We start from the raw sequence: 14,396 nt of genomic DNA on the forward strand, positions 1-14,396 counted from the left end.
AAGGCAGGCAGGACATCAAGGACACGGTGAATCTGGTGCGGGGGCCAAGTAGCAGAGGGCCAGGTTGTAAGACCCAGAGATGCAGAAGAGGCTGGGTCAGGAGGGAGGAAGAAGGACTTAGGAGGCAGAGGGAGGCCACGTGCCCCCTTCCTGTGCTCGCTGTCCTGAGTTCACGGCGACGTCGACAGGCTGACCCCCAGGTCGCCGCCTGCCTCACCCTGGCCCCGCTGATTCATCCCGGAAGGTTCTTTTCCCATATCTCTTTTTGGTCTCAGTGCTGGGCTTGTGGGGAAAGAAAGAGTCAGGGGCGTTCGCTCTGTCTGCGACCTCAGCATCTCAGAGAGGGGCTATCAGCTCCTGGCAGGGGGCGAGGCGGGGGGGCGGCGAGGACCCGTGGGGACAGTCTTGGGACTCCGGGTGGGACAGAATGAAAACGCAGGGGACACCGAGAAAGAGCGCACGATTCAACATTACGTCAGTTCCTTTAAGGACTCAGATTAAAACAAAATCTCCTGAACAGAACAGCTGTGGGTGGAAGGGTACGGTCCGCGGAGCAGAGACACGTGGATGCCGGTCTCGTCCTCTGATCCATGGGCACCGGAAGAGTCTCGGTGGAGATGCTTTTCCCCCAGAAATGCGGCGCCTGGCCTGGGCCACATTCCAGACCAGGTGCACAGACGCCCCAGCGTCCCATGCGGCGATGGCCTTTGGCAAAAGCCCCTCAGCGTGATGCTGGCATGTTCCCTGGTCCACGCCCATGTGCGGGGATCCCAGTGGTGATGAGTGATGCTCCGGGGATGTTTCCTCATTATTCTTGCTGAGATGCTAGCTTAAGGGGCAGGGCGCGTGGGCAAGCATTGCTGGAAACTTCCAGGTGAGTCCAGACCTTGGATACTTCCTGGAGTCATGGCTGCCCCCAGACTCCCAGCAAGACACACACAAGAGTAGCCTCCGCATGGGCCTCTCTACCACAGCTGCGCCCAGACCACGAGCTTTGGGGTGGACGTAGGGAGACACAGGGAGTGTGGATTCCCAGTGAGCGAGCTGAGAGCCCGTCCTGTTTACTCTCACGTAAGAAAGCATCAGGGGAGGCGAGAGTGATAGTATAGGGCCGCTGCAGAATCTGCATTCATGCCAGAGAAAGGCGGGGAGATGGTCTGTAAGCCCTGTCACTCGAGGCACTAGAACGACAGTTAAGGACAAAGCACTTGCAATGCACCCCAGACGGGACTTGACCGCCTTATGCAGGGGACAGTTCAGCTAGAGGACCTGGCTACGCTGTCCGAATGAGACACACGGTCGTTTTGGGTGAAGCCCCAAAGGCCACAGGCCCCCCCAAGTTCTGGCTTCTCAGGTGGGTGGGGCAGGGGTGGCCCCCTGGGACGGGTACCTGCCTCCGTGGAGTTTCCCATGTAGCAGAAGGAACTAGGTGAGGTTCTGACTCTGCATCTGGAACTACCACAGAGGATGGAAATACTGGAGGCTTGCTGGGGGGGGGGGGTTGCCACGGTGACAGGGGAGCAGGGCCCAGAAACCCCAGAGAGGCTGCCCTCCCTTCACACCTCGTTATCTGTGCTCTCCACTGGACCTCTGGCCCGGCCCAGGGCAGCCTCCTGGTCTGTCACCTAAGAGCCTCTGCTCGCCCTAAGCCCCAGATTTAGGGAGCGCTTACCTCGCGGTGCTCTCTGCTTGGTGGGCCCCCTGGAAACCCCCTTCCAGTCTGTGGCCTCATCGTGGCCCCTGGAGAGGCTGCACTAAGGCAGATGGGAAGCAGGTGGGAAGCAGGCCAAGAGGCAGGAAGTTGCCGTGCAGTTGCCTAATTTCATTAATCTCCCTCCCCTCCCCCTTCCCCCACCTGGACTTTTGCCCCCCAAATTGCCTCCCCTCCACCCCCTGCCCCCTTTGCTAGCTCTTATCTTTCCTGTTGTCCTCCATTCCAATGGCACAGTCCCGCAATCCCTCCGTCCTCTCCCCTGTCTGGGTGAGATGCCCCCTCTGTGTTCCTGCACCTGCCAAGTTTCCCCCATAGCGCGCCCAGCACGGGTGTTGCGGCTGCACCTCGGCCTGGCCATATGTCTCGCTTTGGAACGAAGTTGTCTGGCCGGTTCCCATCCCAGGGCCTGGCACCGGAGAAGGGCGCCCAGTAAATGTTCGCTCCTTCGGTGGCTATAGGCAGGGAGACCAGACATTGGGATTTTTCTAAAGCAAATCCTCTCTCTCTGGAAACCCACAGACCGTTCAGGTGCGGTGCATGGTCTTTGGTCCTTGATGGAGCTGAAGGACAGAACAATCTTACAGAATCCCTCTGCGGTCTCTGTCTTGCTGTTCTAGAATTGGGGGTGGGGCCGGGTAGACAGACAGGGGGAAAGGGGGAGTCAGGGCAACATGCACTTGTGCTTGGCCAATTGTCAAGTTCACAGGGGAGCTAGAAGGTCAAACTGTGGCACCCCCAGTCCAGCCCACACGGCCTCTGATGTAAAAACTCTATAACCCAGAGTTAAATTTCCTCAGCTGGCTGACTCCCAGCGCCTTTTCTGGGGTCGGGGGAGGGGGGACGCGCCTTCTTCCAAAGTGTTTCTCCCTGGCCACCCTTACTGTTCACTCTGCCGTGTTTTATACATGTGACTCGTCTCGTCTCTTGAAATGCCAATCAGTATCTTGCCCACAGAGAGAGCTGGGGCCGGTGAACACAGGGAGCCAGACCAGTCTTCTGGCTCTTCTGTGAGGGACCTCTACCAGTCAGTTCGGGTGCAAATGGGCGAATCCAGCTCAGGCACTCAGAGGGACCTCCACCGGTCAGTTTGGGTCCCAGAAGGGTGCAAATGGGCGAATCCAGCTCAGGCACTCAGATGCAGAAACAGGAGGCTCTCTTTGGGGCACGGCCTGGCCGGAGGAATTTCCCAACATGCATAGCGCTCTGCGGAGAGAGTTAGATGGCTGGTACCTGGATGCAGGAGCAGGGAGTGAGCCTTGAAAGGGGATGCCTGCGGCCAGCGTCTACGGGAGGCAGGGCAGTTACAGAGAGCCTAAACAGAGAGCCTAAATGAGACACAGCCAGCAGCCCCCTCCAGCTGCACCCGGAGCCCTGAGCTCTTCCCCGCAGGGCCAGGAAGAGGCTTCGCTGGTCTGCTTTATGGCTAGCCCCACCCCCAAGAAGATGGGGATGTTGATGTCCTTGTCAGATCTCCTCCCGGTGGAGGGGGCGGGGCGACAGGGAGAACAGAGCTGTTGGCCGCCATCAGCGATTCAGGAAGAAGGACTTGAGGCTCTGGAAGAAAACGGACTTCTGCCTCTGCTTCTGTTTCTTTTTGATGATGGGCACCCACACCAGCCCGCACACCAGCATCATGAGTCCCAGCGACAGGAAGGCGGGCCCTATCATCTTAAGGACCTTAAGGCTGTTGTTGCCCAGGTGCAGGGTGTAGGCCAGGCAGGTGATGACCACGCCGAAGAGCAGGATGGCGCCCCCCACCGACATGATGACGATGGGTTTACGGTAGATTTCCCAGTTACTCCTGGGGGTGGCGGTCCAGACAGACTCACTTCTGGAGCTGATGCACAGGGAGCTGGCGGTCTGGCTGGGCAGCAGGTCCTTGGATTCCGGAGACTTCTCCTCGACCTCCAGGGCCCTGGGGAGAGCCTCCATTGTCACGGCTCCTCAGGACTGGGCACCCGGTACCCGCAACAGTTAGACGCAGGGGTGAAGCCAAAGCGGTCCTCACACGCCCTTCCTGTTCTCAGCATCCGTCTGCAGCCTGGCTCTCAGCGGAGGGCGATGCCTGGCTTTGTGCTAAAGCCAAAAAGAAAGTCAGACGAGATCCACATAAATAAGAAACCACTCCCTGGCGTGCTTTTTGTCTTACTCTTTTTTTTCCCTTTTTTTTTTTTTTAAAGAATTTTTTAATGTTTATCTGTTTTTGAGAGAGAGAGAGAGAGACAAAGCACAAATGGTGGGTGGGGCAGAGAGAGGGAGACACAGAATCCGAAGTAGGCTCCAGGCTCTGAGCTGTCAGCACAGAGCCTGACGCGGGGCTCGAACCCACGAACTGCGAGATCGTGACCTGAGCCGAAGTCGGACGCTTAACCGACTGAGCCTCGCAGGCACCCCTCTCATGCTCTTAAAACACCAGACTGTGTATGGACTGGAGAACAGCACAGCCCAGGATTTTATGTGCTTTTTCAGCACTGGACAGTCATGCCCCGGGCTCAGAGCGTGACCTTTTTGATATCTAAATGCCCCCTTTCCCCACCCTCCTCATGAGTGACATCAAATCAGATTCCTACCTTCCCATTCTTTAGCGGGTAAAGGAGTGGAGTCGATCCCACCACCTGTTTGGATTTCGCATCCGGAACCCGTGTGTGTACCTCTCGGTCACCAGAGCCCTCTCCTCCCCTGGCTGGTCACCTGTGCAGAGCAGTTCTGGAGCTTCCGAGAGGCACCACTTACCTGGAAAGCCAAAGCTGGCTAAAGCTAAAGCTGGAGGAAAGCCAGAGCTGTGCTAGCTCAGGGGCCTTGAACGCAGCATTAAAACCTTTCGTTCAAAAAAAAAAAAAAAAAAAAAAGCCTTTATCAAGTTCGAGTGCCAATGCCTATGTATTTGCAATAAGGCACTAAGATATGAATGGCTGGATTTAGATGCTTTTCCTGGTATTTTAGGTACTTTTTGTGTGTGGGAGGAAGGGGAGGCTGGGAGAACCGGGGGGCGGGGAGGGGAGGTCTCCACCGAGTCACCGTCACCGCCCGGATTCCTGTCCTTGACTTGCCTCCAGAGGGTCTGGTGCAGGGTTCGTGCCCTAGAGATGCGACATCCCCACCGGGGAGCGAGCAAGTCAGAGGACAACTTCCTTTCTGCTTCCTCCCTCCCTCCCGATGATCCTGAGCATAAATCCACCACTTTTTTGTAATGTTTATTTATTTTGAGAGAGAGAGAGGGAGAGAGAGAGAGAATCCCAAGCAGGCTCTGCCCTGTCAGTGCAGGGGTGGGGCTGGATCTCATGACCCGTGAGATCATGACCTGAGCCAAAACCAAGAGTCAGATGCTTAACCGACTGAGCCACCCAGGCGCCCCTAAATCCGCGTTTCTTTATGACACTGCTCGTCTCCGTTCTTCCTGGCAGAGCCCGGAGCCTCCCCGCATGAAGTCCAGGCAGAGCTGAGCTCTAGGACCGTGCTGGCCACTCTGTCCTCCCGGGTCCCCAGAGCCACAGACTCTCCGTCTGTTCTCTGCAGGGCCCCTGCCCGCCTGGGGTGACTTTCTCCAAGCAGCGCTCTCTCCAGCCCCTGCTCTCCTCCCTCCTTGGATCCACTGTCTTTGGTCCTCAGCTCCCTCCCTTTCCCTCCTCCAGGTGGCCCGAGACTCTTCCTCCGACCTCTTCTTCTGTGTCCTGTTGGATCAGGCCCCACTCAAATCAGGTTTACTCTGTGTGAGTGGGGCACCAGAGAGCAATTTCCAACAGCAAAAGGTGTGTTGGCGAAGGTGGGCAGTTCATCCCAGTCACAGTGGGCTCCCCCCACCAAATAGGGTGAGTCAGACCCAAATACGGAGAGGGGTGCGTGTCTGGAAATCATGGTATTGGCCCCTGGGTGAAAGGTAGCTTGGGATAGGGGCCCCTGGTTGGCTCAGTCGGTTGGTTAAGCATCCGACTCTTGATTTTGGTTCGGGTCACGATCTCACGGTTCATGGGTTCAAGTCCTGCATCGGACTCTGTGCTGGCAGTGCAGAGCCTGCTTGGGATTCTCCCTCCCTCTCTCTCTCTCTCTCTCTCTCTGTCTCTCTGTCCTTCCCCCCGATTGCTCTCCATCTCTTTCTCAAAATAAATAAATATAAACTTAAAAAAAAAAGAGAGAAAGAAAAGGCAACTTGGGATAAAGGAGATGGTGTCCAGAGCTTGGAACACTCTGGAACTTCTGCTTCCTCTTTATCAAGGCTCTTCCACGAACAGCAGCGTCACTGAGCGAATGATTTCTCCTCCAACGCTTCCCTCCCGGTGCTCATCTCAAACTTAATCCCTCACCTCCCATCCTCCCTCACCCCCTGCAGCAGCTCAGGCCTGAACCACTGGACCTGGTGTTGTCCCCCACGTCCCCGTCCCCGAACCATAATGCTCCCCCTTCCTACCACAAGCAGTCATAGACCCCTCCCCTTTGCCACGGAGGAAATAAGAGCTGTAAAATTGCCTTGCCTTCAGAATATAGATATTCACGTTCATGTACGCTCATCTAGAGAGAGGCTATTTGGATCTCTGTGTCCAACGACTTTGAAGAATATGGCGGATGTGCTTTTGTAAGTAAAGGCGCCCAGGTGTTCCCTTCCCCTTGGGTCCTGTGGTCTCTTTGCATAAGCCACGCAGCTGTTTGTAAAGTGATCTTTTCCCCTACGGGCTGGGGGTAAGGAGGGGCATCACAGAGCGTGTTATGAGGTCCTAGCGAGGGGACTTTGTGCCGGTTAGTGCAGCCTGGTTTCTTATGTGGATGTATTGACGTCCCCAGTAGGATTTTCTCTCTGGGTAGTCATTTCCACCACTTGGCGGTGAAGATCCAGCCCAAAGGGTGCTGCCTTTGGATGCTGGGGGTCCCTTCCTCCCTGCAGTGGGTTGAATTGTCCACCCAGAACCTCAGAATGTGACCTTATTTGGATAAAAGGTCTTTGCAGGTGTAATTAAGGCAAGGGTCTGCAGAGGAGATCATTCTCAAAGAGACCAGTCCAATGACCACGTCCTTCTAAGAGGAAGGAGAGGAAAATTTGACATACAGAGGGAAGCCTTCTTGAAGACGGAGGGAGAGGTCGAAGTGATGCTTCCACAGGCCAAGGACAGCCAAGGATTGCAACAGTGGCCAGAAGCGAGGAGAGAGGCATGGCATGGCTTCTCCCTCAGAACCTCTGGAAGGAACCAGCTGCGACGTCACCTTGATTTTGTACTCTGACCTCCCGAACCATGAGAGAATAAACTTTCGTTGTTTTAAGTGACTGAGTCTGTGGTAATTTAGTACAGCAACCCCCCACCCAAAACGAACACACCCACCCTTAATGTCCTTGACATCTCAGAGGTGGACAAGGACTGAGGCCCCAAAGTTGGGCTGGCAGAGGAGACAGTGGAAGGAAGGCCGGAGATGCCGGGGCTTCTGGACTCACCAGAGATTTGAATGTGGGGCTCAGCCCTCAGAGCAGCCATCTGAGAAGGGAGGATGGGTCCCTCTAACCTGGAGACCATGTTTGGAGCATCAGGAGGCAGACTTAGTCACACAATTGGGGTTGGGCAGGCTGCAGGCTGGCCCAAGATGGCTCCCTGGATTGGGACCACACAGCCGCGAGAAGGAAAGAATCACGAGCTGACAAGCCCAAGCACGAACGAACATACACTTATCTCCAAACACAACACTGACCGAGAGAAGCCAGACACACCTCCGTTTACATAAAACCCCATTTACATAACATGAGATTTCATTTACATAAAATTCAAAATCTGTGCTATTTGCAGTTAGGGATAGTGTTTCCCTTTGGTGGGGGTAGCGGGTGGGGGACACAATGGAAACTTCTGGGGTGCTGTAATGTTCTGATTCTTGGCCTGGCTACCGCGGGTTACATGGGTGTGTCTGTGCTGTATATTCATGATGTGACTAGTTTTCTGTGTGCACATTAAATAGCAATAAAATGTTTAAACAGAGATAATTAAAAGGCGTAACTAAGGGCAACATGTTCCCCTTTTTGGATTCTGACTAGAACAGACCCATTATATAAAGACATTTGGGGATAATTTTAAGGAAGTTTGAATTTGGATTGGGTTAGATGACACTAAGAATTAAAAATTCGTATTTGCAGGGCGCCTGGGTGGCTCAGTTGCTTGAGTATCTGACTTCTGTTCAGGTCATGATCTTGCAGTTCGTGAGTTCGAGCCCCGCATCGGGCTTGCTGCTGTCAGTACAGAACCCGCTTCGGATCCTCTGTCCCCCTCTCTCTGTCCCTCCCCCACTTGCACTCTCTCTGTCGCAAAAATAATAAACATAAAAATGAAAACAATTAAAAAATAAAAATTTGTATTTGGTAACGCTATTGTGGACACAAAAGCAAATGTCTTAAATTTTTTTTTAATGTTTATTTCTGAGAAAAAGAGAGAGAGACAGCATGAGTGGGTGAGGGGCAGAGAGAGAGAGAGAGAGAGAGAGAGAGAGAGAATCCAAAGCAGTATCTAGGCTCCGAGTTGTCCTCACAGAGCCTGACACGGGGCTCGAACTTGTGAACTGCGAGAACATGACCTGAACCAAAGTTGGACACTCAACCCACTGAGCCACCCAGGGCGCCCCCAAAAGCAAATGTCTTAAAGATACGGAGATGCATCTTGAAACATCATACAGGGGAGAAATGCTATGATGCTGTAATTCACACAAAAACATTAAACTCTGGATGCAATATGACAAAATGCTTAATATTATTAAATCTGGGTGGTGGCTATCTAGAAGTTCATTATAATACTACCTCTCTACTTTTGTGTATGTTTGCAAAAGCTTATGATAATGGGAGTCTGAATATACATATAGACAATGACCAGACCACATATAAAGTCAGAACTCTGACCCACAGTCTGCAGAAAATCAGCCCAGGAAGCCAACCTGGTATCTGTAAGTCTGACTTTTAGGAAGTCAGGCCACGGTCTCTAGCAACTGACCCAGCAAGCTAGACGATAACCAAGGACAAATGCCTTTTGACAACAGGAGCAATTCGACTGGGAAAAGAAAGTCCTTTGGACAAACAGTGTGGACCAACTGATGTCCCAAAGGAAAAAAAATGAAACTCGACCCCACCCCACCGCATCAACAAAAAAATTAATCTGAGACAGATCACGGGCAGAACCTGAACATAAAAGCTAAAACTGTAAAGATTCTAGGAGGAAACAGAGGAGAATACCGTTGTGATCTGGAGGCAGGCGAGCGTCCTCAGGGCAGAGCAGGCCATAACCAAGAACGAAATCTTAACCAAGTAAGACCTCATCGTGACTGAAAACTCCTGTTCATTAAAAGCCACTGAGAAGAGGGGCCCCTGGGTGGCTCAGTCGGTTAAGCGTCCGAGTTCAGCTCTGGTCTTGACCTCATGGTTCGAGTTCGATCCCCGTGTCCGGCTCTGTGCTGACAGCTCAGAGCCTGGAGCCTGCTTCCGATTCTGTGTCTCCCTCGCTCTGCCCCTCCCCCGCTCAAGCTCTGTCTCTCTCTCAAAAATGAATAAACATTAAAAAATATTTTTGAAAAATAAATAAAATGGGCAAAATATTTAGACATACCATTACAAAGGGAGGTAAACAGATGGACAAGAACCCCATGAAAAAGTGCTCGATGCTGATACTCAACAGGGACATGCAAATTAAAACCACCAGGAGATACAGCCACATGCTCACTAGAATGGTTAGTATTTAAAACTGAACCGGGAAGCAATCAGAGCTCTCTCGTATGCTGATGGCGGGGACATAACATGGCAGGTGCACTTTGGAAAACAGGCTTGGGAGTTTCTTATGAAGTTAAACGCACACCTACCTTATTCCTCCTAGAAGTTCCACCCCCAGCTAATTATTTGTCCAAAAGACACGAAAGCCTATGCCTACAAATGACTTGTGTAAGAATATTCATACAGGACCTTCGCCCACAGCACCCCAACCAGAGACAACCCAACAGCAAAGTGCAGATCCATACAGAGGAATGCCAGGCAATAAAAAGGAACGAACAAGGAAAAGGAACAAAACTTTTGAGACACATGCGGCATGGATGAGTCTCATAGACATGCCGGGTGAAAGAAATCAGATTTATGAAAGAGGACATATGTTGTATATTTCCATTTATAGGACATTCTGGAAGCTTCTAAGAACGAATTGAAGGCGACAAACTCAAAACAGTCATTGTAGGGAAGGGAATTAATTGCAGGAAGGAACTAATAGATTTCCCTGGAGCGAACGGAAATGTTCTGTGCATGGTATTGGTGTGAGTTTCGTGGCGGGGGGAGCCCATTTGCCCATGTAGCACGCTAAGACCTGTGCGTTTCCGTGTGTGTAAATTGCACCCCACAGATAAAAGGACCATTAAAACCCTAAAAATAATTGATGGGTCATGGTAGGGAGTAGTTGGAAATACAGCTGAACCGAGAATGGCAGAATGTCGATAAGGGTTGAGGCCGAATGATGGAATGTGGGAATCCAGCAAATGGGGGTGAGCAAGAAAGAAGCGGGTGCCTGGTTGGCTCCGTTGGTTGAGCGGCCGACTCTTGATTTCGGCTCAGGTCATGATCTCGGAGTTGTGACTTGGAGCCCCATGTCTGGCTCTGTGCTGGGCTGGATGTGGAGCCTACTTGGGATTCTCTCTCTGTCTCTCTTTCTCTGTCTCTCTACCCCACCCCCACTCGTGTGCTCTCTAAATAGAAAGATGGATGGATGGATGGATAGATAGATAGATAGATAGATAAAATGGATGGATGGATGGATGGATAGATAAGGTGGATGGATGGATAGATGGATGGATGGATGGATAGATAGATAAGATGGATGGATGGATGGATAGATAGATAGATAGATAGATAGATAGATAGATAGATAAGGTGGATGGATGGATGGATGGATGGATGGATGGATAGATAAAGAGATAGATAGATAGGGTGAAACATGTTACCCAGGAAAATGAGAGGTGTGGGCAGAGGCAAAATGACCCCAGAATAGGGTGGAGATGTTATAGGGAGATCTGAAAGGTGAGGGAGTCACTTGGCTCTTACGGGAAAGACTGTATAATTGATATTGATGAAGAGGAAATCCAGAAAGGTAGAGAAGGTGCTTCTTGGAGAAATTAGGAATTGGGACAGAAAATGCAGATGAGAGAGAGAGAGAGCTAAGAGTTTGTCCACCTTGTTTCTGGAGAGACACCATCCCTTGAGGGGAAACAGAGACTTGCAGTGAGCCAGGGGGCCCTGGATGGAGCAAAGACTGGGTCCAGTGGCCTCAATGATCTTCTCCAGGAGGGAGGGACCCACAGGACCATCCCTTAATCTTGTTAGAGCTGGTCTACTCATCTACCATGTGCTCGTGATGGTGCACTTATTCGGAGATCCCGTCTACATGTGTCATTTCCGCGTGGGGCTGTTGACCTCGTATCCCCCAGGTTGCTATGCAGTGCTCCGCAAACAGTGCTCACCAACACCACAATGCTTTGCGACAACTCCCATGTGCTATCCTCTGCTAGATACTAGGAAGCCAGTCTCCCTCCCTGCAGAGGAGCTCAGGGTGTGCGCATTCCTTCACTCTTCTGCGCATAGTTGCTCGCTCAGTGGTGTCTCTGACAAATGAGGTGAAGAGATGTCTCCAGCGAGAGGGGAGAGAACTGGCTGGAAGATTTGGGCTTTTTCTCACGAGGTCACCTATTCATCCGCCAACGTGCAAATGGTCTGGTGCCGTGTGTGTGTGTGTGTGTGTGTGTGTGTGTGTGTGTGTGTATTATGCGAGCTGGTGAGCGGCAGCGAGTGTCCCGGATAATAAGGACCAAATACTTGTCCTCCAGCAGATTTCCTGAGCGTCTGAAATGTAGGGAATGGAGGTTGGAAGGGAAGTGAGTGAATTAGTGCCCTGGAGGTGAGCAGACAGTGTCTGTACCTTCTTTGGGACTGAGAGCGTTCTGTCCCCTCCCAGATCCCTTGAGGGGCTGGGGCTGGGGCTTTCTCAACTCCCTACGCTCTCTAGCAGGTTCGCTCAGTGCTCGGTGCTTTGCTGAGTCTGGGGACACAGCAGACGCTTGTTAAGTTAAATGATTCAAAAAGCAGGGGAGCTTTGGCAGGAGAAGGAGGAGAGGGTTTTGCGGGCAAGTGGAGCTCACCCTGCGAATTTGCTTGCTTTCCCGTCTCCGGTTGGGACCGTGGGGGCGGGGAAGGTGAGAACTGGCCAGCATCAAGTGCCCAGTCCTGTTTCTTCCACCGATTGTTGTCAACAACACCCCCTGACCTGAGCGGGGCTGGTAGGGTGGGATTGGCAAAGCTGGGCGGGGGGCGCTGAGGCAGCTGTGAGGGGCCAGGCGGGCATGCTGCCCACGCCCCCACCCCCGGCCTCTAATGGACTGGCATCTGTCAATGGTGAGGAAGCTAAGCATCAGAGAGGTTAAGTGGCTTGCCCGAAGTTACTCAGTGGTGAGTAGTGAGCCAGGGTCAGAAGGGGAGTTTGGGAGTCTGGGTGGCTCCAGAGCCTGAGTTCAAGCCTATCCTGCTCCGCCTGGGGACAGTTTCAATGTTCTTTCCAAACCGAGGGAACGGTGAGTGGGGAGGACACTGGGAATGGGGCCCAGGCAGCACACTGAAGTCCAGTGGTGGCTGCTCTGGGTGCCGGGTAAGGCCTGGCGGTGCTGGGTAGCGCCATCGAGGAGGCCAGGGGCTGGAGCCGGGGCCCCTGAGCAGGGGCCGGAGCGGCCGGAGAGGACACAGAGTCCCCACCACTGTCACTCAGATGGAGCTAAAACGCCTGGTCCCTTTGCCTCCTGGCTCTTGGGGGGGGGGGCAGCACTATCCCAATCCCTCCCATTTTACAGATAGGGAAACTAAGGTCCAGAACCGCCTGGCCCCACACCCTGGACCATGCTTTCTCAGAGATGGGAGCCCTGTCTTTCCCCGTCTCCCGTCTTCGCTGCCCCCATTCCTGGCTCCCCACCAGCGCCTTCCCGCACATCCTCGCCTCGGCCCTTCGCTGGCCGCGCCCTTCTCTGAATGTGCCAGAACTCGGTCCATAGTATCACGTTGCTAGATTTCGCCAATAAAATGACAGGGTGCCAGTAAATCTGAATTTCAGATAAAAAAAACAAGTGCTTTTTTTGGGGGGGGGTATAAGAATGTGCGCTATCCCACGTGAGACAGACACCAAAAGTTTCTTTTGTTGTTTATGAGAAATTGGATCTGGGCTGGGCATCCCGCTAAGCGGTCTCGGAACCCTCCTAAGGGACCCCGCTGTGCTTGGGCCTGGAGTTGTCTGTCCCTCCCCTGGTAGGAGCTGGGGCTATTCTGGGAAGCGTAAGGACGGAAAGCAGAGCTCGGAGAGAGGGCCCCCCCCCACCTTGATGGACGCTGGGGCCAGAGAGCAGGGTCACCTGGTGGGAGAAGAGGGGGAGAGCAGGCCACAAAATACAAGTGGCAGAAATAACACGATTGGTTATTCCTGAGAAAGACCCAAGCGTGGGTCTGTCTGTGACATTCCTGAGACACGGAGGGTCGTGCTCTCTCTCTCCGCCGGAGTCCCCACCAGTGACCCCCTTCTGATGAGATGAGTGGGGCCCGGCTCCTGGGCTGATAACGTAGAGGCTACAGCAAACGTTTCTGAACGCACTGCCGCTGTCCCCACGGCTCGGCCACCCATCTGTCACCTGCTCACAGCACTTCTGGGAAGGGAAGTTCCCCAAAGGCCATACTCCACCCAGACAGTGCCATTCACCTCCCTCTTCATGTCGCCGGGCCAGCGTCCAGACCCTGCCCAGTAACGAGGTGGAAAAAAATAGCTCAGGTGATAACGTCTCCTTTCACGGGGAGGATTGGTCCCCGTGGCACACGTTCACCCTGCACGTTCCTGTCCGGGTTTCGCCTTTTGAGACGAAGCCCGTCCCGGCCAGCTTGCTGCACCTTGTCTCCCTGGCACCCGCCCTCGGCGCCTGCCGCACCTGCGGCTGGGAGGGACGGGCAGACGCCGAGGTCTGATATCTGGGATGCACAGGAGGACATTCTGGGCCTGAGGTCCCGCCCGTGCACTCTGGGAGCTGAGGGCAGCCTGGCGCTTGGCCGTCTGGCGATTTTGTTCCCGCCTCTGCCCAGGTTTGAGACTGAGGTCCCTGCCCGGCCCTCCCCGCCCCTCCCAGCTGCCAGGGGTAAAGGCTGGATGCTGTACATCTAGCTGTCTGCACACAGCTTCTGCTCTCCCAGGTGCATAGCAGGGCGCCCCCTCCTCTCCTGCCACCACTCTCCCTGGGCGGTCCCCCCAGCCTGCCCGTGGCCGCTTCCCCCCCACCCCCGTCCCCAGGCACGGCCCCCATCTCCTTTACCCCTCATTCACATCGGCCTTCCCAATTCCAGTTCCAAGACTGAACACGCTCTAAAGCACAGTGAAAAATCATCTCGTTTCTCCGGGGAAACGGAAGGGCAGAGGGGACCAGTCCCCTCCTTACTTACTGTCCTCAGGGTCCCAGGAGGGGACGGTGAACCTGGGAATCAGAGGCAGCTTGCACGGTGGGGGAGGCACCCGGCAATGAGTTTCTGTTCAAGTTGTTCATCCCAGCCCTGGAGAAAGCCTCCCCGGCCCCCTCCAGGAGCTGGTGAGCAGTGAATCCCAGCCACTGAGCAGGCTCCAGTGGGGATGAGCTCACCAGGATATGGGCTAATGGGTTAACCCTTGGCGGGCTGCTGGCA

At 53.8% G+C, this 14,396-nt stretch overlaps 1 protein-coding gene across 1 annotated transcript; it reads right to left on the reverse strand.

Moving 5' to 3' along the window:
* Positions 1–1,902: 1,902 nt before the first annotated feature.
* Positions 1,903–14,325, reverse strand: PIRT (phosphoinositide interacting regulator of transient receptor potential channels). Its single transcript, XM_060647279.3, has 2 exons — positions 14,160–14,325; positions 1,903–3,790 (listed from the first exon to the last, which is right to left on the reverse strand). Exon 2 carries the CDS (start codon positions 3,644–3,646, stop codon positions 3,239–3,241), a length of 408 nt encoding a protein of 135 aa, XP_060503262.1. The 5' UTR covers positions 3,647–3,790; positions 14,160–14,325; the 3' UTR covers positions 1,903–3,238.
* Positions 14,326–14,396: the final 71 nt, after the last annotated feature.

Source organism: Panthera onca, chromosome E1, assembly GCF_046562875.1.
Source record: "Panthera onca isolate mPanOnc1 chromosome E1, mPanOnc1 haplotype 2, whole genome shotgun sequence".
NCBI classification, from domain to species: Eukaryota; Metazoa; Chordata; class Mammalia; order Carnivora; family Felidae; genus Panthera; species Panthera onca.